General features: G+C 49.7%; 2 protein-coding genes across 2 annotated transcripts in view; both read left to right on the top strand.

Annotated features, from left to right (window-relative positions):
• The window catches only part of LOC144721141 (dual specificity calcium/calmodulin-dependent 3',5'-cyclic nucleotide phosphodiesterase 1C-like), a 25,054-nt gene extending 24,786 nt beyond the window's left edge, over positions 1-268 (top strand). The window contains exon 3 of the mRNA XM_078598537.1: positions 36-268. Within this exon, the coding sequence (XP_078454663.1) occupies positions 36-268 (233 nt within the window). The remainder of the gene's footprint in view (positions 1-35) is intronic.
• Positions 177-24,389, top strand: LOC144720992 (dual specificity calcium/calmodulin-dependent 3',5'-cyclic nucleotide phosphodiesterase 1C-like). Its single transcript, XM_078598249.1, has 14 exons — positions 177-264; positions 1,463-1,576; positions 2,282-2,464; positions 4,867-4,933; positions 5,710-5,826; positions 6,512-6,652; positions 7,406-7,506; positions 8,093-8,221; positions 14,526-14,627; positions 15,113-15,236; positions 16,944-17,025; positions 18,780-18,900; positions 20,640-20,788; positions 23,319-24,389. The coding sequence occupies exons 2-14, from the start codon at positions 1,563-1,565 to the stop codon at positions 23,654-23,656; spliced, it is 1,668 nt and encodes a 555-aa protein (XP_078454375.1). The 5' UTR covers positions 177-264; positions 1,463-1,562; the 3' UTR covers positions 23,657-24,389.

Genomic DNA, 24,389 nt, shown 5'->3' with positions numbered 1-24,389 from the left:
ACGCGATGTTTCCCGCTCCCAACCCCGTGTTGCAGGGACTCAATCACACAGCTCCATCAGGGGGCCGAGCGCCCAGCAGGAGAAGGGAGCAACGCAGCAGCAGCAGCAGCACCTGCTGGTGCCCGGGGGAGGGGAGTGGGGCCCAGCGGGGGGTGACCGGGGCCACGGGGGTGGCCGGGCGGATGACCGAGACCCGGCGCAGGTCCTGGCTGAGGAGCCGCCACCCTGCGACAGCCCCGAAGCTCTGGAGAGAGCGGCCGTCAGGTGAAGCTCGTCACCACCTCTGCTCACCCCCAGCTGGGCACCTGAGCATCTGAGTGTCTGTGTACCTGGATGTCTGGTTGTCTGAGCATCTGCACGTTAAGACGACTGGGTGCTTAGGCATCTGAACGTCTGGGTGAATGAACATTCTGGGTACCTTAGCACAGCGGTCCTCAAGCTGTTTGGCACCAGGGACCGGTTTCGTGGAAGACAATTTTTTCACGGACCGGGGGGGGAGGGGGAGGGGGGCGTTCATCATTGGGTCTTTCCCCCTTTTCAAAGAAGCTCTCCGGCGACGTTTGTTTTTTACTCATTTTGGCTCGGGGTTAGAGCTTGTGGGCTTACCAAAACTGTGACTGAGACAAGTGCGGGAAAGAGGCGCGGACGGAAGTGGTAAATAAAACAATGGGGCGGGCCACGCGCGGACTCACCGCTCTCACCTCCTGCTGCTGTGCGGCCCGGTTCCTAACAGGCCACGGACTGGTACCGGTTCGTGGCCCGGGGGTTGGGGACCCCTGCCTTAGCACATGGATGCCTGGATACTCCAACATTTGAGTGCCTGAGCACCTGGGCATCTGGGTACCTGGACATCTAGACAAAGCTGTGCCTGGGCATATGGGTATCTGTATATTTGGGCATCTGTATGCCTAGGCTGCTTGAGTCCTTACACATCTGGATGTCTGTATTCCAGCCATGCACATCCACTCACACATTGAGAACAGTGCTCAGATTGTTTTCCGGGATTTCAGACGAGTTTGTGGAGGGTCGAGCAGGTCTTTGTGTAACCAGTGGTCGATGCTTCCTCGGATATGTTCAAGTTGCTTTGTCCTCCGACGAAACAGTAATAAAAAAAAATAATTTTAAGAAAGACTTTTTTTAAAGAAAGAGCCATGCCACTCAATGGGGCTTTCAAAAAAAAATAACGTGCGTTTTATTTGAAGGTGACTCGCCAATGTCACACTCGTTCCTTTTCATATGCTGCGATAAAAAATGTATGCATTTTGTACCGTTGCATAAGCCTACACATGGCACTGTAAACAAATCATAATGGCCCCATTATGTTTTGGAAAGTTACCAGGAACCCAATTAGCCCACGAGGTGAAATGGGCCTTTATATATTTTTTTCGCGTTTTTATTTACCATTGTTGTTGTTGTGCCCGACCCTGCGATGCCGCTGATCTTCTCCCGACACGTTGCCCAGACTGCGATGCCTCCTCAAGCAGCTGGAGCGAGGGGAACTTCCCGTCGCCGACCTCAAGAAGAACCTGGATTACGCCGCGTCCGTGCTCGAGGCCGTCTATATGGAGGACAACAGGTGGGGGGGGGGGGAGTGTGGGCTCAATGTGGGCATCTGGGTGGTGAGATGTTAACTACCTCGCCTGGTATGCAGGAGGTCTTGGTGTCTATTGGACCTTTTTGGCAGTATCAAAATGATGAAAAATATAAGAATAGGCTTGACTATTTCTGGCAATAAAACAGGTGTTAAAATGTTCACACACTAAATAGAAACCTTTTGCGAGGTATCAAGTCTGCATTAACCACACGTAATTGTGGAAAAATATGCAAACAAACATGCTCTGATAATACATGCATTGCATTTGAAACTGATTGGCCTTGGGTTCGATGCAGACCCTGACGCCTGTATATTTGGAGCTTGTATGTTCTCACCGTGGTCGTGTGGATTTTTCTCCGGGTCCTCCAGTTTTTTTCCCTCTACATTTAGAATCATGCGTTTGAGAGTATTTGCTACTTTGTCGTGTTATCATTTGTTGGCAGGTCGCTTCTGACAAAGAGTTGTATAGTTGACTGGGCCTTACTTGGTAAAATAAAATTAAAACAGTATAGTTTAGGCAGAAGGGCAAGAGTGCACCTCGCCTTGTAGCCTTGTACAATCGCTGCGGTGACATCATTGTCACTTAGTGTGGAATGGCAGCTGGTGTGCTGGTGCTTGCTGTCTCTTTGTGTTGTACCTGCACACTCACCCTCGCTCTCTCTCTCTCTTTCCCTGTGGACACGCAAGGCGTCTCCTGGACCCTGAGGATGAGCTGGGAGACCTGGGCACGGAGGCGGTGCCGTCGCAGGTGCGCGACTGGCTGGCCTCCACCTTCACGAGCCACATGGGGCTGGTGAACCGAAAGCCGGAGGACAAGCCCAGCTTCCGCAGCATTGTTCACGCCGTACAAGCCGGCATCTTTGTCGAGAGGTGCCATACCCTCCTGCCATACCCTCCTGCTCCCCCCTCCTCCATGCCGTACCGCCTCCGCTCACAAGACTCTCTCTATCACAAGGTTTCTGCATTGCGATGCTTGGACCATTCATTGTAAAGGATTGTTCACGCGAGAGAGGAAAGTGAAGTGGCACGAACGGTGAAGAAAAGCCGCCACACATGCCAGGGGGTAGCATTCAAAGGATCACGCAGATGGGGTTACAAATTCACACACTGCACTGCCACCTTCTGGCCATATCGCAGCCCATAAAGGTATGAGCGTCTCGCAAGTCTCCGCGATCCACGACCTATGCTTCCTAAAGTTCCGAATCACAGGAGTGTATGCGCTACCGAGCCTGGTTGAAACACACTTTACATGGAAAGCGATCGTCATAAACGCAACGCAACTAGCTTTTCGTGAGAGCCAGGTACTCGTTTTAAGACTGAATCGACCGATTGAAAGCTTGGGACAGGTTTAGATACTGCTTACAGGGGAAGGACAACAAACTGCGTTTTGTGCTTAGTTTGATGTCCTTCCCCCGATTAGCACAGTTGGCTATGTACGGTGCGAAAGAAGTTCTACATACATACATACATTGCCAATGAATTTAGCCATGACCGGAAACCGAAACTAGGTAATTGGATTGGCACTCATCGGGCCCGCTGCTCTTCACACACAAACACACGCGAGACACAGATTGCACACGTGAGACACCGTACACAAGATGGTGACACACATGCAACACACGAGCAGACACAGAGACACACACACACACATGCGCCCACATACCCGAATGCCTGCCCAAGCATCGTTTTTTGGCAGCCTTTGTGTTTAGAGCCCTCCTCGTGTGACCAGAGCAGCCAGGTGTCGCGCCGCTTGTGAACCGTGACCTCCTGACCCCCCTGGGCGTGAGCGCGCAAACCGCTCACTGCGGCATCAACCCGGCGCTCTGTACGCTGCTCACTCTTATTATTATTATTTATTTGTATTAATAATATATAGAATTTTTAAACATCCTCTTCTACCTCCTACGGGTTCCACATTTGGTTTCCGACTCGGACAAAAATTGACGCACACGAGCCAGTGGCGTAGCTATCGAGTGTGCAGGCAGTGCAACTGCACCGTGGGGGCCACAGATTCGAGGGGGGGGGGGGGGGCCTGGGCGCCAGGCCACAAAGACGGCGGGGGGGGGGGGTGAAATTGGACATGGGGGTATGCCCCCCTTTATTCCTTGCCACCCAGGGCCCATTTCGACGAACCGCTACGCCACTGCGCCCTACCCAGAAACCGCTGAGAGATAAATAAACGCAGCAGGGAGCCAGTTGTGCTGATTCAAGTCGTTCACTGCTCTGGGGAAGCCAACGGTCGAACCACATGCTCGGCGCCATTCAATCCCTGGGTCGTCAGGCAGCGGTCCCCTTTGTCCCCGCGTGACCTTTTTTGATCCCTGGTGCACGACGCAACGGCGCCCCGGCCTGATTTGGGCTTGGGCCCGTTTTAACGAACGCGTGGCACAACCCCGTGAACCGCGCCGATTGCACCGTGGCAGGTCACGGTCGATTTGTCAGGGATTGAATTCACACGGAGTGCGGGGATCATCCCATTCGCTCGCCCGTTTGTAAGGATGTCCAGCCGCTGATCACAATTTATCGTTTGGCTGTTTTTGTTTTTTCTTTAACAATAGTTTGTTCTCATCTTGTTCTTCTAAGGTAAAACTATTCAGCGGTGGGGCCAGCAGGGCAAGATGTTGTTGACCAAAGGTTGTCTTGGTATCAGAAAAATGTAGCTTCATAGTTTCAAGATACTTACAGATAAGGGCACGCAATTTTCTTCCCATTCCTGCACCGAAATCCACAAACTGCCATTACTCTATCAACGACAAGGATTTGCTGTTGACAGAGCGCCATGCTTATTTTGCCAGGGTGGAGCGAAGTGTTTTTCGTCGCATCTCAACACATTTTTAAAAGGGCAACGTTGTCTACTGCAAGTAGTCCCAGTTGCAGCACGAGGTGACAGGCCTGCTAAACGGGCATTGGTCTGCTGCCAGTAGTGGTGAGGGAGGCGGGGGGGGGGTGACGATTGCTTGATGTATCATCCCATATTCTTTGGGTCTTTCGGTAAAGCCACGTAGATAGAAAAAAAATCACGACGTTTCGATCGCAACACAAGCAATTGTCATCAGGTGAAAAAATAGCGGGAGAGCTGCTGAGGCAGGATGTTATAAAGGTTTGAGATGGGTGTAGCCCAACGGTCATAAGCGAAGTGGGCGGGGCTAGTGATGAAATTTGCATGTAACGACGACGAAGCTGCAGAGGTGGCCATTGCATTGTGAGAGATTAGCATGTCAATGTAAGATGGTAGAGCCACGCTGCCGGTGCTGCTGCTGCTGCATTTGCAGGATGTACCGCCGCTCCTCCAGCATGACGGGGCTGAGTTACCCACCGGGCGTCATCTCAGTGCTAAAGGTAAGCCCAGCCGTTACGAGCCGACAGCACGGTTCCATACGTCGATGTTGACCGAGAACAATCAGGGTGTAATGGCTCTGAAGGACTTTTGAACATAATGTTAATTTGTTACGGTGAAACGACTCGTATCTGTGTTGATTATATGGACTCTTATCCACTATTCACAGTTGTTCTACTCCTTAAATCTGCGTTAAAGTGTGCATGGATAAATGCGGATAATCGGGTGACTTTGCCCCCCCCCCCCCCCCACGACTGCTGAGTTACTCTGACTCGCTAATTAATTCCTGATACGAGGATGAATGATGTACTCCCAGGTAACCACTACAGGTCAAACCGAATTGGGACAAAGCTCAAGATAAGTGTGGATAATCGGTTGAATGTGCCGCAACTCGCAGGCTGTTGCTTCTATCCACACAAAAGTGGATAATCGGATACATTTTGTCACCAATTCTGGGTTAACGATCTTGTGGGCAGATAGTAGCAATCATGGACACATGGCTAACAATAATGTCCGCGTGTTGATTCAAATGTCCACGTTGCACCCGAGTCAAGAGCCGCATGGCTCACAGGGCTATACCTAATGAATGAAACTTGAATGAACCTGAAAGGCGTGAATCACAGACAGAGAGGATAAAAGGAGGCCAGATGCGAGGAGGAGTTTCACCGAATATAATTCTCCTGTATGAGGTTGTACGATTGCTTTATTCTTTTGCAAAACTGCTGCTGCGCACGGAAAAAAAGTTTGAATTTAGTTTTCGCGAACGCTCTGTTTTCAGGACGTGGACAAGTGGTCCTTTGACATTTTTGCCCTGAACGAGGCGAGCGGGGAACACGCGCTCAAGTTCACCTTGTACGAGACGCTCACCCGATACGACCTCATCGCACGGTTCAAGGTGCTACGATCAGGAGGGGGAATAGTCCTACGACCACAGTGCCACTTCATCGTAAAGCCTTCACATCGTCATGCCACCGTGACCTCACAAACCGCACGGCAACAACCTACCTCTGCAGCTTCCCTTTTGTAAGCCCAGGGACTCATTTTAGTCCTCGGCATGAGAGTTCTATGGATTTCTGCTGAATTTCTGTACATTTTCTATTGGGTACGATGAGCGGTATGGACAGGTGTGAGAGTAAAACTACCCAACGTCCTAGTCTGGCCGGGACAATCCTAGTTTCAGAATCAGCATCTTTATTTATACTGGAGTAATCCGATGGGCTATGAATCTCTCTTCCACAGATGGTCCAGTATGGGTGGGTCAGCAAGAAGGGTTCGCCTACCTGAAGAGTGGGTGGGGGGCTTAGGAGAAGCAGTTGGGCCCAACATTTGAAAAAAGCGAGGATCGGGAGGAGGCCGCTCACTAAGTGGGCGGAGCTCGTGGATAATTGAGTGGGCGTGGCTTTTAAAAATGCGTGAGTTTCCGACAGAAGGGAGGGGATTGCCCAGCCAACCCACGTGCCTGTCCCTGGTTAAAGCTCCCAGATGTGTTGGCGACTTTTGGGTGTCGGGGGGGGATGAGGGTGACCCATAAGGTACACGCACTCAATGATTAAACGCGCTCCTGCTGTCCGCTCGGGCAGATTCCCATCTCCTCGCTGGTGTCGTTTGCGGATGCGCTCGAGGCGGGATACAGCAAATACAAGAACCCCTACCACAACCTCATGCATGCCGCCGACGTCACGCAGACGGTGCACTTCCTCCTGCTCAAAACCGGCTTCATGGTAACGCTGCTTCCACGACGACAGAACTTCCTGCGAAACACTAGCTCAATAGCAGTCGTTTAGTCGATGAAAAAAAATGGTTTTGTTGCGTCTATTAAAACGTTAATTAATGAATGACACTTTGAGCCACCCGATGGAAAATGTTAGTTATTGTGAGCGTTAGAGCTTTATGACATTCCTTGAAGGCAACTTCATTCAAGAATGAAAACAATTTAAGCTTAGAGACGGCACTAAGAGTGTGTAACAATCATGCTAACGGTGATTTAGATATAATTACCAGAAAACATAGCATGATACAGATATTACTGGATACGATCATGCCAATGATAACTATAATTTAAATGATCATTTAGATGATCAGTTAAATACACATAGACTTTTTTTTTTATGGCTGAGTAACAATGATCATGAAGATACTAATTTATTTAATCTAATCTATATTTTTTATACAGCGCCTTCACTCAATGTGCTTGACATGACTTACAAAACTGTAACAGAATGGAATGATATAGAGGGAAGGGACATTGATTGAGGAATGAGTGACAGCGATAAAGGGGTACTTGCGAATCACAACAGGGTAGGGGAGGGATGGGAAGAAGTGGAGGGGCAAGGGGAGGGAAGGGGAAGAGAATGGGCAATATTGAAAGGAGGTGACCTTAAAGAGAGGAACGGGGTATGAGCTTAAGGAGGGGGACTGCTTAATGTACGATGATGATGACGTTGATGATGTAGCTTTTCGACTCTCGTTGCCAGCACTGGCTGAACGAGTTGGAGATCTTCGCCATGCTGTTTGCGGCAGCCATTCATGACCTGGAGCACACGGGCACCACGAACAACTTCCACATCCAGACCCGGTGCGCACGCGCCCGCGTCTCCTCCACGCATGCACTCACTCACGCACGCTCGCGCGATGGTCGGAGTACCGGCGCGTCCATGAGGGCACTTGCCATTGTAGTCGCAATTATTTGCGGCTCGTAGTTCAGGAGTGGACCAGTCGCACTGTTGTTCATGCACAGTGCCATAAACCCAGCCTCCTGAGTTTGATTCCCAGCCTGGTGCCCTATATCCCCCCCCTTCACCAACACGCACTGACCATTGTGGTGAAGTATGGTCAAACCACCCTCCATAACCAACATTGTGTGGCGAGGCCTTCCTTCAACAGTGGATTGACAATGGCAGAAAATGATTGCATTACCCTCACCTTCACGCCTTGCCCTGACCCCTACCCCTCACTCTCATCCTCGACCCTCCCCCACCCCCTCAGCATTACCAGCACCCCTTACTTTCATCACGACCCTCACCCACACCACTAACCCTCACCCCTGCCCCTTAGCCCCACCCCTCACTCTCACCCCCGTCTCCCACTCTCACCCCCGTCTCTAACTCTCACCCCTTACCTTGACCCCCCCACTCCCGCTCCTCACCCCCACCCCTCACCAGGTCCGAAGTGGCCATCCTGTACAACGACCGCTCGGTGATGGAGAATCACCACGTGAGCACCGCGTACCGCATCATGCAGGCCGATGAGGATGCCAACATCCTCATCAACCTCAGCAAGGATGACTGGAGGTAGAGTCTACATCTGCCTTCATCTTTACCATCACCAACATCACCACCGCCATCACCACCAACATAACCACCACCACCATCAGTGTCTTCAAGCCTAAGCTATCATCATCATCATCATCATCGTAGTCGTCGTCATTTATTCTATATTTAGAGGATGGTGGGAGAGCTATTGTCCAATTTGCAAAAAAGAAATCGTGCCCCAGTTGGTGAAAATGACCACGCAATTGGGGCAGTGCCCTTGTTCAGAAAATGATCATCCAACGCGCATCATTTTTCCGATTGCCTGTGTGTGAGGCCGTGCTGGCCGGGAGATGAAATGTTGTTTTTCTCTCTCCCCCTCGTGCTAAACCCAGCTTGAGTGTATCCCCTGCCAAACTGTCGACCTACAGGGGGAGTACGAGGAGAACGTAGCTGCTGCTGCTGCCGCTGCTGCTGCTGCTGGTGTTGCTGCTGCTGCTGCTGTGCACGTCTTAGTCGTTTCGTGCTGTGCCACCGTGGGCGATCGGACAGACGCAGGGACAGATGTTGTGGGCTAAATGACGAGGCCCGCGGCTGGTCCCTTCGTAGACTTGTAGACAATGCCGCCCCCCCTCCCCCCCATCTACGGAGTGGTGAAGACACTTAGACTCACGCTTAAGTGTTTTCGGTGCGCGATTGCAATCACGATGAAGGTCTCAACGGCATAGAGAGCAGACATTGGGCGCAAATAAAGCCATATCTACACTCATAGAGTACATAGAAACATCTGAAATTCGTATTTGTAACTACTGCCTAGAGTTGAAATAGAGTCCGACCTGCTCGTTGCTACGTGTGTTTGCCTTTTTTATGATTTTGGGCTTTATAGAGCATTGTAGTATTTATCCTCCTGGTTACATTTGTTTCGATATTAGGAAGCCACTGGAGCTATATGCACCTCCAATTAGCACGGTTAGCTACGTACGGTGCGAAAGAAGTTAAACGTACATATAAGACCCTTTGTTCAACGAGGTCTGCCTGCCTCTTCGTTTTTTCTTCAAAATAGTGTCGTCGTTGAGTGCCCGTCATTGTGTGCTGCACAACATGACGTTCATCAGCACCGTCACCTCCATCAAGTCCTCGAGTTTAGCTTATCCAATTGTTCCGCTATCGAACGGCTATTACAGCTGGCAGTTTCTTGGGGTTGAATTATCCCCAGCCAGAATCAGAATCATTGTTTGTAGACTGGGAGGACTGCGATGAGCTCTGAAGCTTTTTTTTCACAGATGTCCAGTCGTATGACCCATGGGTCCTCATCGACAGAGATTGCAGGATATTTCTAACCCAATTAAGAAAGCAATTAATGAGCAGATAATCTAACGAGTTACGTCTTAATGCCTATTTTTAATTGCACTTATAAACAATTACATTTCCAACGACGATTAACATAACATTTTCCATTGATTTTTGTTTTAATTGCAACTGTTTCATTATGGAAATCCCCGACCCCACTCCTTGCGGATCATTTGAACTTCATCTCGTCGGAGCGCCGATCATCGATTGATCATTTGCGCGACACCCATCGCCTGGTCGCCCGCTGCAGTGTCGCAGGGGACATCGTCGTGGTTGTGGTGTTGGGGCGGTGTGGGGCGTGGGGGGGGGGCATGCGCCGCATGTGAAAGGTGAACACTGAAATTGGCCTCTGGGTCGGAGGGGGTTGGCTGGGGGAGCCACGCGTCTCACAGTCGCAGCCGTGGGACCAGCACACACAACGCCATCAGGCGGGGGGGGGGGGGGCAGCCCCCACTCCCCTGGGGGGAGGGGGGAGGGGGGTGGGGGGGAGGGAGGATCAGGGGGAGGAGGTGTCGGTGGAGGGGGGGGTTGGTGGAGGGGGGGGCGGGGGCGGGGGGAGGGGGGGGTCGGGGGGGAGGGGGGTGTCGGGGGGGAGGGGGTGTCGGGGGGGTCGGGAGGAGGTATGTGTGGGGGGAGGAGGGGGGGGTTATGGGGAGGGGGGTGGGGGGGCTCGAGGGGGGGGGGGGGAGCGCTCATCGGCAGCGACAGCGGCAGCCGGTGGCGAACAGCGGCAGGGGATGATTCGTCACCCGGCGTGCTCGCCGTTTTAACGATGTTTAATTTATGGAGCTGTTTAGACTCCAGTATTTGCACATCGTCGACTAAGTACACAAGACGGACATACTGTCGGTGACTGTGTGTGTGTATTTTGCTGTTTGCGCGGGTTTTTATAGTATGCGCATATGTGACTGTGTTTGTGTGTGTTATGGGGGGGGAGCGGTGGCACAGCGGTTAGCGAGCGACACGAGTTCGATTCCCGCTCATGGCAAACAGCAGAGACGATTGTCTGAGCCGGGTTTGGGCCTCTCCTAGGTCGACTCAGCCTCAAATGAGTTTCTAGTGCGGTGTGTAAGCATTGCTGCTGGAGAGACAAAGGCGGTCGGGCTTGGTGCTGGCCACCCACCCCCTCGTGCGCCGTGCTACTCGCTAACAGCACTTGCCCCTAGAGCCTGTTAAGGCTATACACGGGGGGGGGGGGGGGGGTCTTTGTAGCACGGGGAATGGTGGCGTGGTGGTTTTCACGAAGTGCAACGAACTCACCGACATCATCGATAATCAATAAGCAGATGTTTCCTTTATACATCTATTCCTCCGCAAAAAAATACACATTTTTTACATTTATATCAATGGCTCGTCCAAATACGTGAGTTTGATTCCTGACGCCATGGCTGACTAAGTGGCTAAGTGGCATCTGAAACCTGTTCGTGGCCTCCCCCTAGGTCGACTCAGTCGTAAATGAGCACTGCACTTGCCGCACTGTGTAAACATCAGCAATGGGGATACAAAGGCAGTCCGGACGTGTTCATGGTCAACTCCACCCCCTTAATAGGTGCTCGCTAACAGCACTTGCCCCAGCTGCCTCAAAAAAACATCTATACAGTGCCTCGTTTTAAAACAAATCCACACAATGTTTTTAAAAAAACACATTGCCTTCGGAGGAACAAAATAAATCTCAGGTGACATTTCGGGCAATGGCGCTTCTTCGTATCACATAAATAGCACTTGTTTTTAATATATAGTATGTGGTATGTGTGTACATTGACGGTATAGTGGCTGGGAGCCCCATCACCGGCATTCCCCTGAGAGACCTAAACCCCCTCTAATACAAGCCCTGAGGACGGCACCACGCCTGCCAAATCCTTTACGAACGTGGTGATCTCTTGCATCGTCGAGTCGGGCGCACAGCACGCGTCTTTGACGGCGTGCGATTGCTGCCCCCTCTTCGCTGCGATATACAAATCGAGTGCTGCCTCCAACCGGGTTCACCAGGCACTGCAGCCCTGCGGAACATTTGCGTGAGATGGAATCGTGCAGGGATAAAACCGCGCCGAGGTTCACACAGGGCGTATCGGACACCTTATGAGAAAGGAGGCAGTGTGCGTGAATCTACAGCTGTGTTTGTTTTTCGCCGTGAATTATGGCGATACAGTAGATTGAAATGAGGCAGGTTTGACTTTTTTGAAAATTCGTAGGGATTTTCTTGCCACGCGGCACCAAGCTGAAATAATCTTCTCTCATGAAGGGGTGCCACGAGATATTCCAATGTCCACAGGGTACTCGTCAAGTTTAACATTCTCCGGGTTCTCTGGTTTCCTGCCACAGGTAAAACAATCATTAATTAGCTGATAACACATGCACATATACAGGATCACAGAGCTTGGGCAATTGTTGGCGCTGGTTCACTGCCTGGCTGCCTTCCCACTCGTCTGTGGTTCCTCCTCGCACGTCCGAGTCGTTATTTATCTCCACGAGAGTGAGCGAACACTGTGTGGTGTTCTCTGGTCTGACACTGGTGAGACCAGGCCCTAAAGAAAGCTGTCGCTGGTGTAGACCAATCAGTTTCAAAGACAATGCATATGTTATAAAATAAATGTAAATAAAAAATGAATAAATCAAATCACGACGTTTTGGAATCAACACAAGCTTCCGTCATCAGGTGGGAAAGCCACAGCAAGAAGCCCTCCCCGTAGAGGCGGTTCAATCTAGATCTTACGTTTTCGTGACTGCAGTGATCCATAATCTTTGGTTCTTTCGGTAAAGTCACGTAGGTAGAAAATAAAATAAATAAAAATCACGTAGGTATAAAATGAAAATGTTATACCTACGTGATTTTACCGAAAGAACCAAAGAGTATGAATCACTGCAATCACGAAAACGTAAGATCTAGATTGATGCATATGTTATCAGAGCATGTTTGTTTGCATGTTTTGCCACAAGTACGTGTGGTTCATGCAGACTTGATTCCTTGCAAAAGGTTTTTAGTTGGTGTCTGAACATCTTAACACCTCCTGGTTTATTGCCAGAAAGAATAAAAACCTCTTCTTAACCTCTTCTTAATTTTTTTTATACTTTGATACTGGCAAAAATGTCCCATTTTGTGGGGGTTAATTTACGATACTTCACCATGTCAATAAGTGCGCGTTTCTCAAGAGAGCGTGGGGCCCTGGACTGGTTCATACATCAGTTTTAGAGCGCAGTGCTCTCACCACTGCATCACCACCACCCTCACCACTGCATCACCACCACTTTCACCACCACTCCCACCACTTCATCACCATCACTCTCACCACTGCACCACCACCACTCCCACCACTGCATCACCACCACCCTCACTACTGCACCACCACCACTACGTCACCACTGCACCACCATCACTCTCACCACCACTTTCACCACTGCACCACCACTCCAACCCGATGTGCAACTACTGGAGTCTAAACAAGAGAGGAACACGTCTGATCCTGAGCTCTTCTGATGCTGGAGATTTGAGGAATGTCGACAGTGGTGCGGCGTGGATCCCAACCCTCTTATTAGCTGTGCGCAGATCCTGCACAACGCTTTGCGTAGCTGTCAACACAAATAAGGCCCACCCGTATTCTTGTACAGGGAGATTGAGATTTCAGGCCCATACGGCACACAGCCGTTTCAATACGGACGCTGTTTTTTGTCTCTTTGTTTTTATTTCTCCCTTGTGATGGGACTTTGTAGGGTGAACGTTGAGATGCGTAAAGGTGACCAATCAGGTCTGAATTGGTCTGTAATACGGTAGGGGGCCATCCATTTAGTTCATACGCATGGAGGGCGGGTTAACCCAAATGCGTACCGCTTGCGTATGGGGGGGTCTACTGACAATGTACGTACACATAGGGAACGGTGAGGGGGGTGAAGCCTCGATAATAATTTGTCTACATTGGTCTTCAAATTAGTTAGTCCCGCGGTGGACTTTCTGTTTGCTTAAACACGTTAATATTATTAATCCTTGATCGTTTCTGCGTGGATTAAATATCGGCCGTTCTATAGGATTCGGGGGGGGGGGGTGCGTCAGGCAAACGTACGCAGGTGCGTACAGGGAGAGGGGGAGAGGGGTCAAGTTTTGACATATTTTTGCGTACCTACTAAATGGATGGCCCCTAGGCACTGACAAGGGGTTGACCGCTATGCGCTTGTACGTTGTGCGAGCTCGCCGGGTGTAGCGCCTGGTTGTTTGCACAGGCTGTTGACGCGGGGTGTTCACAGCCTCCCATCTGCGCTGAAATGAGCTCATCTCGACGACGACGGACATTGTTTTCTGCACGCTAACCGACGAATGCGCCCGTGCTGTCAGCTGACAAAGGCAGCAATGCGCAGCGTTTGGTGCCGCCATTGTATGGGGATCGTCGACGTTGTTTTCTGTGAATGCCCCCTAATGGAACACTTGGTCCGTAATTCTGGCAGCAATCGCCTGCGTGGGTTGTTAACCCCCGATGATCTACGCCACGTGGTTTTACGAGCTCTTCGCTCACATTTACCGGTGCCCTCCACGTCGCCACCGTCATCTCACCGTAGCCTTAACCACCCTCGTTGCGTCTTTGTTTGCTTCATCAATCCCTTTCTCTTCTGTTTTTCTCTGTATCTGTAATCAGTCACTCTTTCCTATCAGTCTCTTCCGCTGGATATTCGCTTGTCTCTGTCTCGTCCAGTACATTCTTTTGGTCCCCATGTTTGTTTTTAAATGCTTTTTTTTATGTATAAAGGTAGAGACAGTGTCACCGGGCTAGGTAATGCAGACTGATGGTAGATCACATCTCAAAAGCTGCTGGATTTCGGCTGTGCACTGCCACCATCCACAACCAATAAAGCAAATCAACAGAAGAAGAATGTAAAATTGAACAATTCCACGAGGCCACGGGGGATCTGACAACTGCATTCCCCTTCGAGTTTAACCCCTTTGCCTCCCTGTTTCATGATCCCTCTCCCCTACTACCTCTCCGCTCCACCTCCCGTCCGTGGTGAGTAGGGAGCTGCGGGCTCTGGTGGTGGAGATGGTTCTGGCAACTGACATGTCCTGCCACTTCCAGCAGATCAAGGCCATGAAGACCACGCTGCAGCAGCCAGACAGGTTTCAGCCCCGTACACGGCCCCTGATCCGTCGCCTGTCCTATGTGCGACCGTTAGCGGGCAGTTCTGCAAATTAAGTGACCTCGCGGTAAAAACATTTTTAAAAAAAATACTTCCTATAGGGTGTCATTTTTAAGGCAATTATTGCTATGTCTAGTTTTAGAAACAGATTTTTTTTTTTAGCGAAACAAGTCGGTGCTTTGACACCGACATGAAACTGAATGTACCATCTGCATACCAGCGTGTATAAAGAGAAAGTCGGGTTGTCTGCGCGCGCCCAATACCGTGGTATTTTATGAACATTTCTCCCTTGCCCAGAAAGGGGGGGGACACGTGTTTTCTAAAATCTAAGTGACAGTCCCAATTGGTTCACAAAACTATGCCCAAGTACACTCAATAACCACATCGTTGTTGGCACCGCATCGGCGTCTTGCCTACGACCGAAGTGTGGACTTGGCTCACGCCCACCACGTTCCCTCTCTGCAGCGTCATCGACAAGCCCAAGGCGATGTCCCTGATCGTGCACACCTCCGATATCAGCCACCCAGCAAAGGAGTGGCGGCTCCACCGCCGCTGGACCGAGTCCCTCCTGGAGGAGTTCTTCCAGCAGGTGAGGTCCCCCCTACCCAACCGGATGCAACGAGCAGTAGGCAACGAACATAAAACAGGCAGTGTTAGCAGGCAGGCAATGCGCAGAATGCAGTTTGCAGTAAGCTATGGGCAATAAGCAATGAGCAGAAGATAACCTGCAGCAGGTAACGTGTTGGCCTTGTAGCAATTCACTCAACCACGTACGCCGTTCCTCCCATAATTTGTCTTGATTAAGGGTCACAGTTCGATCCAAGAATCTGCTCGTTTTTGTTCCATTTGCACTGCCTCATGCCTGTTGTCTCTTTTGTTTTGTCTAGTTTGTGGTACCTTATTGCATTCATTAGCCTTAAGATGTGCGCATGTACAGGCCTTTAATCTATCCGCTGCTGGCCGAGGGCCTCCACATGCTGTGCGGGTCTTGGGTTATTTGACCATACTTCACCATGCTGATCGGCGTGTGTTGGTGAAGGCGGTTGGTGGTGGTGGGGGATGCAGGGGCATAGGAATACAATACAACAGTCTATTTTGCAGCACTGCTCTCTGCTGCCCACCACTTGTAGCCCTCTGGGTCTACGTAACCTAACACGAGTACTGTACGTGGTATCGTCAGCCCAACAGCAGCAATGGGGATACAAAGGTGACTATGTGTGCGTGATGAACGCATAGCAAACCCAAATTATATCATTCATATGAGATGTATTATTTCAGAATTCACGTGGCTTTGCCCACATCACTTGCCCCAATAATCTATCTAAGCTGATGGGCAAATGTGGTCACGGTGTTTTTGTGATTGACACAACCGGTAAGTGCGCACAGCCACGAGTAGGTTTGCCATCGGTACACAAGTGTGTTTGCTTAACCAGGTGAGCAGTAAATGCCTTCGTCTCTTTAGCACTACTTTTACTCTGTTTTGAGTCTCTGAATAGCTTCAGTGGTTTTGCCACTGTTGTCCCAAATGCACATCCAACAGGATGCACGACTTTGAGGCGCTCAAACCTTTTGTGCGTGATCTTGATTGTTGTTGTTTGTTTAATTCAAAGATGATAGCCCCAACCGGCGTGGCACGAGCGGTAATGATGAAAACACGAGGGAGGCGTCCGTAGTGAAATAAATCATGGACATTGATTGGTAACGAGTGGCGTAAGTCCAGGGGGCGATTTCATATGGGGGGGTGGGGTGGGAATTTCCTGGCTATAATTATTTACTTTGTCCCCTGGACTCCGCTTTCAGTTGTCTTCGCTAATCTCTGCGTGGAGCTATGAGCTGGGGAGCGGCCCCCTTTCTTGGCGTGTGGTGGGTTCCTTTTCCGTGTACCCGGGTTCCCTTTCACGAGAAGCCAAACTCTCATCATCGGAGCTGGACAAGCATGCACATTTAGCAGCGCCCTCCTTAAAAAAGAGAGTCTTGAGACTCGGTGAGGCTTCCCAAGATTAAACACGTTATTTATTATTATAGCATCATCATTATTATTTCAAAGTACATACAACACATTCAGGCAACAGCACCTGTTATGTGTTCGTTACAGTTACGGTATTTTTCAATCTGCTATTGGATGAATCTGCCCTCGTGCAGTGTCGTTTACGGGGGGGGTTGCTTGGCCATACTTCACCACACTGGTCGATGCGGCTTGGTGAAAGTTATTTTCTTTCATCCCCCCCCACTGTAAAATTGACAAATCGAACGCCGTGTTGAGTCTCTGTCCTCGCTGCGCTTCATGTTGACGCAGGGAGACCGCGAGGAGGAGCTGGGCCTGCCCTTCTCTCCGCTGTGTGACCGCAAATCCACCATGGTACCGCAGTCACAAGTCGGTGAGTTGCCCGCGCTGTTTATTGGTGGGTTATAACTATCGTTGAGCCCCCGTAAGTCATTAGCCACGATCTATTCCGTGCTGCGTGGATGCCCTCCCAGAACTGCCGTAAGCCGCCACACCTGTTCAGATGCAGGTTCCCCTCGCTTTATGCGGTAGTAGTAGATGCGTTCCAAAAAAAGGGGGCGTACCTGACAGAACCACACGAGGAGGCAGCTGCCTGCCAGGGAGCGCACACAGTACACACAGACAGTACACACACGCACACAGTACACACAGACAGTACACACACGCACACAGTACACACAGATAGTACACACACGCACACAGTACATACACACAGTACACACACGCACACAGTACACACAGACAGTACACACTCACACAGTACATACACACAGTACACACACACACACAGTACACACAGACAGTACACACTCACACAGTACATACACACAGTACACACACGCACACAGTACACACAGACAGTACACACACTCACACAGTACATACACACAGTACACACACGCACACAGTACACACAGTACACACAGACAGTACACACACGCACACAGTACACACAGACAGTACACACACGCACACAGTACACACAGACAGTACACACACTCACACAGTACATACACACAGTACACACACGCACACAGTACACACAGACAATGTTGTCCCACGTCCGACTGTATATGGGTGAATTCATAGTGGGTAGAAATAGTTTAGCCACACATACGTGAAATTGCACAAATCGAACCTGGTTCAAATGAGGGAAACCTGTACTTTGAAGATTCATGTAGCTATTAGAATAATTATCAAGTGTATCTTTTTTATTTAGTCATAGTCTGGAGATAAAAAATAATGTGTCTACTGTTCCCAATAATGGAGAAATGCAGTGCAATGCTATTAGACGTACTCCAGATGAACTGGCTTTTCACGTGAGCTGGGATGGTGGTGGAACATTCTGTGTCACGTTCCATGTCGATATTTACTCTCAAAGGGAAACCCCACATATAGTGTACACGCACGTGTACAGTCCGTTTTTCGCACACAGTATGGGGGTTATTTGACCATACTTCACCATGCTGGTTGGTTGAGGTTGGTGAAGGCTGGGAGCATAGACGTTCCAGCACGGTTCAGTACAACAATGGATTTTGCTAACACTATTTTCATCTACCTCCAATCTAACCCCACAGCCTGAAACACCTGTTCCATACACTGTGAACACCCACGCCAGCACTACCGAAGCTCAGACCTGCTTAGCTTCTAAGATCAATGAGATGTGCTGGTTAGTGTGGGTCGGTGAGCGCAAAGGTGCAATAATGTGGGAGCACAGAGGTACACTTCAACATTGCATTTTGAATCGCTGTCCTCTGTCCCATAACGTGTGTGTAATTACGTCAAGTTCAAGTTCATTTATTAGGTATAGCCCTGTGAGCCATTCGGCTCTTGAATCGGGTGCAAGCGCAACAAACATAAAACAAAAACATGAACAAAAAAACATCTTTAAGTGAATATGTAACTGAGTGCAAACAGAAAATCCAAGAAAAGACAGCAAAATATTGCAGCAAAAAACACCGTACACCAACGCTGTGTGCAAAAATCCCAGTGGGATGACCCCGTGGGGCTGCGTTCATTTGTAGAAGTGCCCGACACGGCGCTCGGGAGGGGCCATTTATTTTGAAGCGGCCGGGGGCCGTCGTGAGCTCGCTGTCGTTTTCCCTGCGCGGGCGTCGTGCTCCGCAGGCTTCATCGACTTCATCGTGGAGCCCACGCTGTCGGTGCTCACGGACATGGTGGAGGGCATCGTGGCGCCGCTCGTCAAGGAGGCCGTGCGCGCCGCGTCCAGCGCCAAGCGCCGCTCGAGGTGAGAGCCCGAGGGTCGTGGGACATCGCCGGCATGGCCGACTTCCTCCCTGCCATTGTCGCTGTTGCAGTCGTCGGCGGCGGCGTCATCTTCGATCATCATCCATCATCGATATTGTTGTGAAAGACCCAACGCAGATGATCCCTGGGTTTGATTTTCCACGAAATTCACAGTCCACCTTAAATCGCGTCCATGCAAACCATGGCAGATGCGGATATCTGATGCACAAATGGACGATTAAAAACTCTCCAGTGTGTGACTCTGGTCATCCAGAACAGACCATACAATATATAACGATGCAATGCCCAATCCACAAATACGAAGCAGACATCACAGCGACACACTCTCTACTCCTGACACGGTTATCTGGCTTGACCACCTGAATGTGAAATTGCAGCTGTTGCTCTGCATCTACATCAGCCGCCGTACGAAAGAAGGAGATCATTATCATTGCCATAGTCATTGTAGTCCATCATTCATCATCATCCAACGTCGTTATAATCGTTACCGTTCATCTATCATTTATCATCCGTCCATCCACCGTCACTACGATTATTGAACAAGCACCTTCCAGAGCTGGGTAGGCAGTGGCGTAGCTATCGAGCGTGAAGGCTGTGCAACTGCACTGGGGCCCATGGAGCGGGGATAACGGTGGCCTGTTGAAGTGAATGCGCGACTCATGCTGTGGTGTCGTCTTCAGGAGCCATTCCCTGGACGCGATGTAATGCTCTGTTAACTGAAGAAATTTAATAAGAAGACGGTCGCTTGTGTTGCGATCGAAACGTCGTGATTGATTAATTTTCTATCTACGTGACTTTACCGAAAGAACCAAAGAGTATGGATTCCTGCAGTCACGAAAGCTTCAAATCAAGATTAAATGAAAGATGTCTGTTCACTCCTTCACACGCAGTGCTTAGCTGGTGGCTCTGGGTTGCCCAAGGCCACAATCTCCAGCTCAGGTTTTCTGGCTTCCGGTGATTCACTGAGTTACAGGTGGATTCACTGAGTTATTGGAATTCGCTGGAAACAAATTCATCATCACCATCATCATTGCCTTCTCACAGAGATAGAATCTCAAAAAGACCCCATAGCCTTGCACAGAAGCCCATATTCTCACAGAGAGACCCATTTAGAAACTCAAATGTCCTGGCAGTGGCTTCATCATCAGCACTGTCTCCACCATATGGGGTGCATGCAGCCCATGCAGCTTCCCGCGGGAACTGGTCTTGTGGGAACCCAGCACTGGGACCATTATCATCACCTCCACATGCTGCATTTGCATTCCAACTATCAATGAATCCACCTGCGTGAGTCACCTGAGACTGGGAAACCCAAGGCGAACTTCATTGAATCTACAAACCGGACTGACAAAGCAGCACTAATGATGGTGCTGTTGGATTATAATTGGTGCATAACAAACCGTGTGTCCTAAATAGGCACGTAACGACGCGTCGATTCATCGACTGAAGTCGATTCTTACGGCCACAATATAGGCATGGAATTCTGCGCGTAAGAATCGATTTGATTTAAACGTTCATGTTGTATCCGATAGATTCTCGTAAACCCTGCAGCCAATAGAGATTTCACACACACCGAATTCTAAGTCGAATCCCATCGTTGAATTGAGAGTGGTCACCAAAGCACGTGGTGGGGGTGATTCGTTACACACCTTCCCCCTCAATGAGTGTTTTTATTTTCTCCCCCCCCCTCCCCCCCCGTTCGTAATTTCCTGAGCGCAGTGTCGGGGGCATGGAGGTGAGCCAGAGAGGCGGCAAAGCCAGCCCCGCCCCGGGCTCCGTGCTGTCCGTCGACATCGCGTACTTCGGAGCGGCGTGGCGCGAGTGCATTGTCTACAACAAGGAGCGCTGGAAACAGCTCGACATCATAGGTGGGGTGGGGGGGGGGAGCCCACTCGGTGGTTATTTTGGTAACGTTCAACTTTCAACGCGTCGCCGCCACCGCACAGCGTTCACTCGCTCTCGTAGAGAGCGAGAGAGAGAGAGAGATGACGAGCTGGAGGTGCGAGGAGGAGGAACCGCTCTCGTAGAGAGCGAGAGAGAGAGAGAGATGACGAGCTGGAGGTGCGAGGAGGAGGAACCGCTCTCGTAGAGAGCGAGAGAGATGACGAGCTGGAGGTGCGACGAGGAGGAACCGCAGACGCGCGGGAAGGCAGCGGCCAATGCTCTGAGCTGGTGCCAACAATTGGCCAAGCTCTGCGGTCCTCTATGTATTCAGCTGTTATCGGATAATTCAAGGATTGTTTTACATGTGGGAGGAAACTAGAGAACCCGGAGAATGTTAAACTCGATTAGTACCCTGTAGGCACTGGAATTACCTGTGGTACCCCTTCGGTAGGGAATAGGGTTTCAGCTTGGTTCCCCGTGGCTAAAATCCCTACAAAAGATAAACAAAAGTTAAACCTGCCTAATTTCAATATACTACATCACGACGATTCACGTGGGAGAAAACCTAAGCACCCGGAGAAAAGCCACGCACGTGAAGAGGGAAACGCTATAATAAATGTATAATTAATTGTTTGATTATACGTATATAAATAAATCATTTTGAAAATGACCATGATTTTATTTCGAACCGGGATAATAATAATAACAGTAATGGCCTATAGCTAAATGACCCCTGAATGCACTTGAGTTCATGGGTCTCCGAAGCTAGACAGGGTTGAGTCTCATTGGTAAAGAGCTTGCCAGGTGGTGTAGGTGTGAAGTTCTGACGTGGCCAAGAGATGGGATTGTTGTCCCCCCCCCACCTCCGATTGGCAACGTGTGGTGCGAACTAAAATCTACACGCATACAAAGTCGCTCCCTCGTATGCACGGGTTTTCTCCAGGTTATCAGTTGCTCTCCCACATGCCAATCATCAATGCTGGGATTGTTTTTGAAAAGTCTTGAGACTCCTTGAGGATGTTGCATTATTATTAGTGTGATGAATTTCAAGAAATACATTATGTCTGTTCTTTGTTGAGCATGGTGGTGGGTTCGAGCTTGGTTCATGCATACACCAGCAGATATACAACGATTCTATGAATGACACCAGCAGAATAGAGTCCTGCTCACATGATGCACGAACTTTACCAGACACCACGAGCTGCTGCCTCACTGTGCTATGATGAATGCATCGTGGTGTAAAAGTACAAGTTGGTCAAAACTTGTTATATTTATTCAACTGCCATTACATTTAATCTGGTTGTTTGTATTCACGTCCCGGTAGTATTAGCATAACCTCCAATTCCAGGAATCTAATGTAAGTTTATTTTTACATCTCAGTCGACCACATGTGTTTCGAAGAGGCTTGAAACTGCTGGACAGTATAGGTGTAGCACCCAATGAAAGTTCTCGGTGCAAATTACAAATGTATCATCGGCATTATTAACACGTCGGCTTTCGCGACCAATATTATCCATAAATCTGGCTGTCGCCTGATGAAGCTAGTTGTAATTCCTGGCGAAACGTCGTACTCAGATTGTAAATGTTGTGGCTTGGCGCTCCAACACACCGGTGTGCTGTACTAGTACACTACACTATACACTACACTACTCTACACTATACACTACTCTACACTATACACTAGTGCTGTACTAGTGCTGTACTAGTGACAAATTGGCTACGTTCTGTTTACGTGACAACTCTGACTAGTTGGTTGTGTCGGGTCGTGGCGGGTATTAACGACACATTTACATATTTGCGCGATCTAACCCAAAACACCTCTATTATGGAGCATTATTACCGTTGACTCCGAGAGATAATCGCGTTATCGTCGAGTTCAAATAACGCCGTGCAGTGCCCGGAGTGGCGGCACACGGCGTCACGCCGCTGCTCTGGGGGCACGGCGAGTGAGTCGCGCTCACCGGACTCTCGACCTGCAGAGTTATGAGGTGGCCTGTCGCAGCCAGTACAGGAACCAGGTCGTCTAGTTTGAATGTCACATGCTTGTGTGTTTATATCCCCCCCCCCCCTCACATTCATGCATTTGCTCTGATCACTAGTTTTTTCCCACATGCAAAAGCACTTATTAAGTGGTTGTCAAAACAAAAAAGGCATGACCGTCATTAATAACAGTCTCGAGACTGAGGTGAGACGTCCCTTAATCGACGCGGCAGTAATACACATATGTTTCCGTACTTATTTTTTCGCCATATCAATTAATTGCTCATTTGTTACACAAAATATCCCGTTTAGCTAGGCACCCTGCTAGTTTCGGTGGTAACGGCTCACAGCAGCCACTAACAATAGTTATAGTCACGTGATCTAACCCAAAAAAAAAACTGGTCACGAAAGCCCTACGTGTTTAACTGACCGACAACAGAGTTAAAGTTGGGGCAGAGACGAACTCGTCCAGCAGCCAGCCAGAACACTCGAGTAATGATTTTTAATCATCGTCCGATTATTCCCTTTTTATAGACCAACGCCTCAAAAAGGGACTGTCGGTCGATAAAGTGTCGGACGAGGAGGACACGGCGGCTGCCAAGCCCGGCGAGACGAAGCCGGAGCCCTCGACGGAAGAACAACCGGTCATGGTCATGACCCCACGGAGACGAGCCAGAGCGCCCCTTTCCCGGAACGGGAGTCGAAGCCGCGTGGGCAGCGGGAGGTCGGTGGGCATGCGAGAGAAGGCGACCAATGGGAAGACCAACGGCAGCTTCAGCAGCACGGACGACGGCGACCCCCGGACCATGACGCCCGGGAGCGACTCGGGGAACTTCGCCGCAATCGATGGTAAAAAAAATAAAAACGACTAGGAAGAAAAACCGTGCATATTTCATGGCTCCTGTATCGCCTTCCCAGCATTTCTTTGTCCACTGAAGCAGGGGCGGTTTCTTCATTAGGGCGATTGGGCGACGCACCACCAATGTCATTCAACCACAGAGTCACGCTAGCCGTCACTGTCAGCCTCTGGATATAGTCCAATCAGCGTCATGTCACGTTCTGTGGAGTACCGCCTCTTTTTGGGCGATTTCACTACGGCTGAGAATCGCCCCGAGTGGCCCCATAGACTTACATTCAAAGATGTTTTTTTATCGAACGGGGGCGCTGCAATGCATTCTCTATGGCTTCCGGGAGGGCATGCACTAACGTGCTTACGTCATCATACGTGCTAACGTCATCATACGTAAGCACGTTTCATCCAACAATATAATTTATCGCCACCTAGTGGAATCTTTAATAAAATAAACTTGAGTGGTTTGTTTTAATAGTGAGTATATAAACAAACAAGATGTATTGTAAGAGTCACTTTATTTTTCATTAATATTAAAGAAGTGAAGTTGCCTTTACATGCTGAAGCTGTTAATTTATTCATTGCATGGGTGGACCTTATCAATCATCCAGACATTTGCCCCCCCTGAGAGATTTTGCAGGAGCCGCCACTGCACTGAAGTATTTAATAGCAGTACGGTCGTCGATGGCTGGCTGCCACGGAAAACTGCTTGCACATATTTATGAATAGTCCTTGACGTGCTGATTTGTAGTTTT

The sequence above is a fragment of the Lampetra planeri genome, chromosome 10 (genome assembly GCF_965212315.1).
Source record: "Lampetra planeri chromosome 10, kcLamPlan1.2.h2, whole genome shotgun sequence".
In the NCBI taxonomy this organism is placed as follows: domain Eukaryota; kingdom Metazoa; phylum Chordata; class Hyperoartia; order Petromyzontiformes; family Petromyzontidae; genus Lampetra; species Lampetra planeri.
The sequence above is the reverse complement of the archived record's forward strand: the minus strand, read 5'-3'. Positions and strand labels throughout refer to the sequence as shown.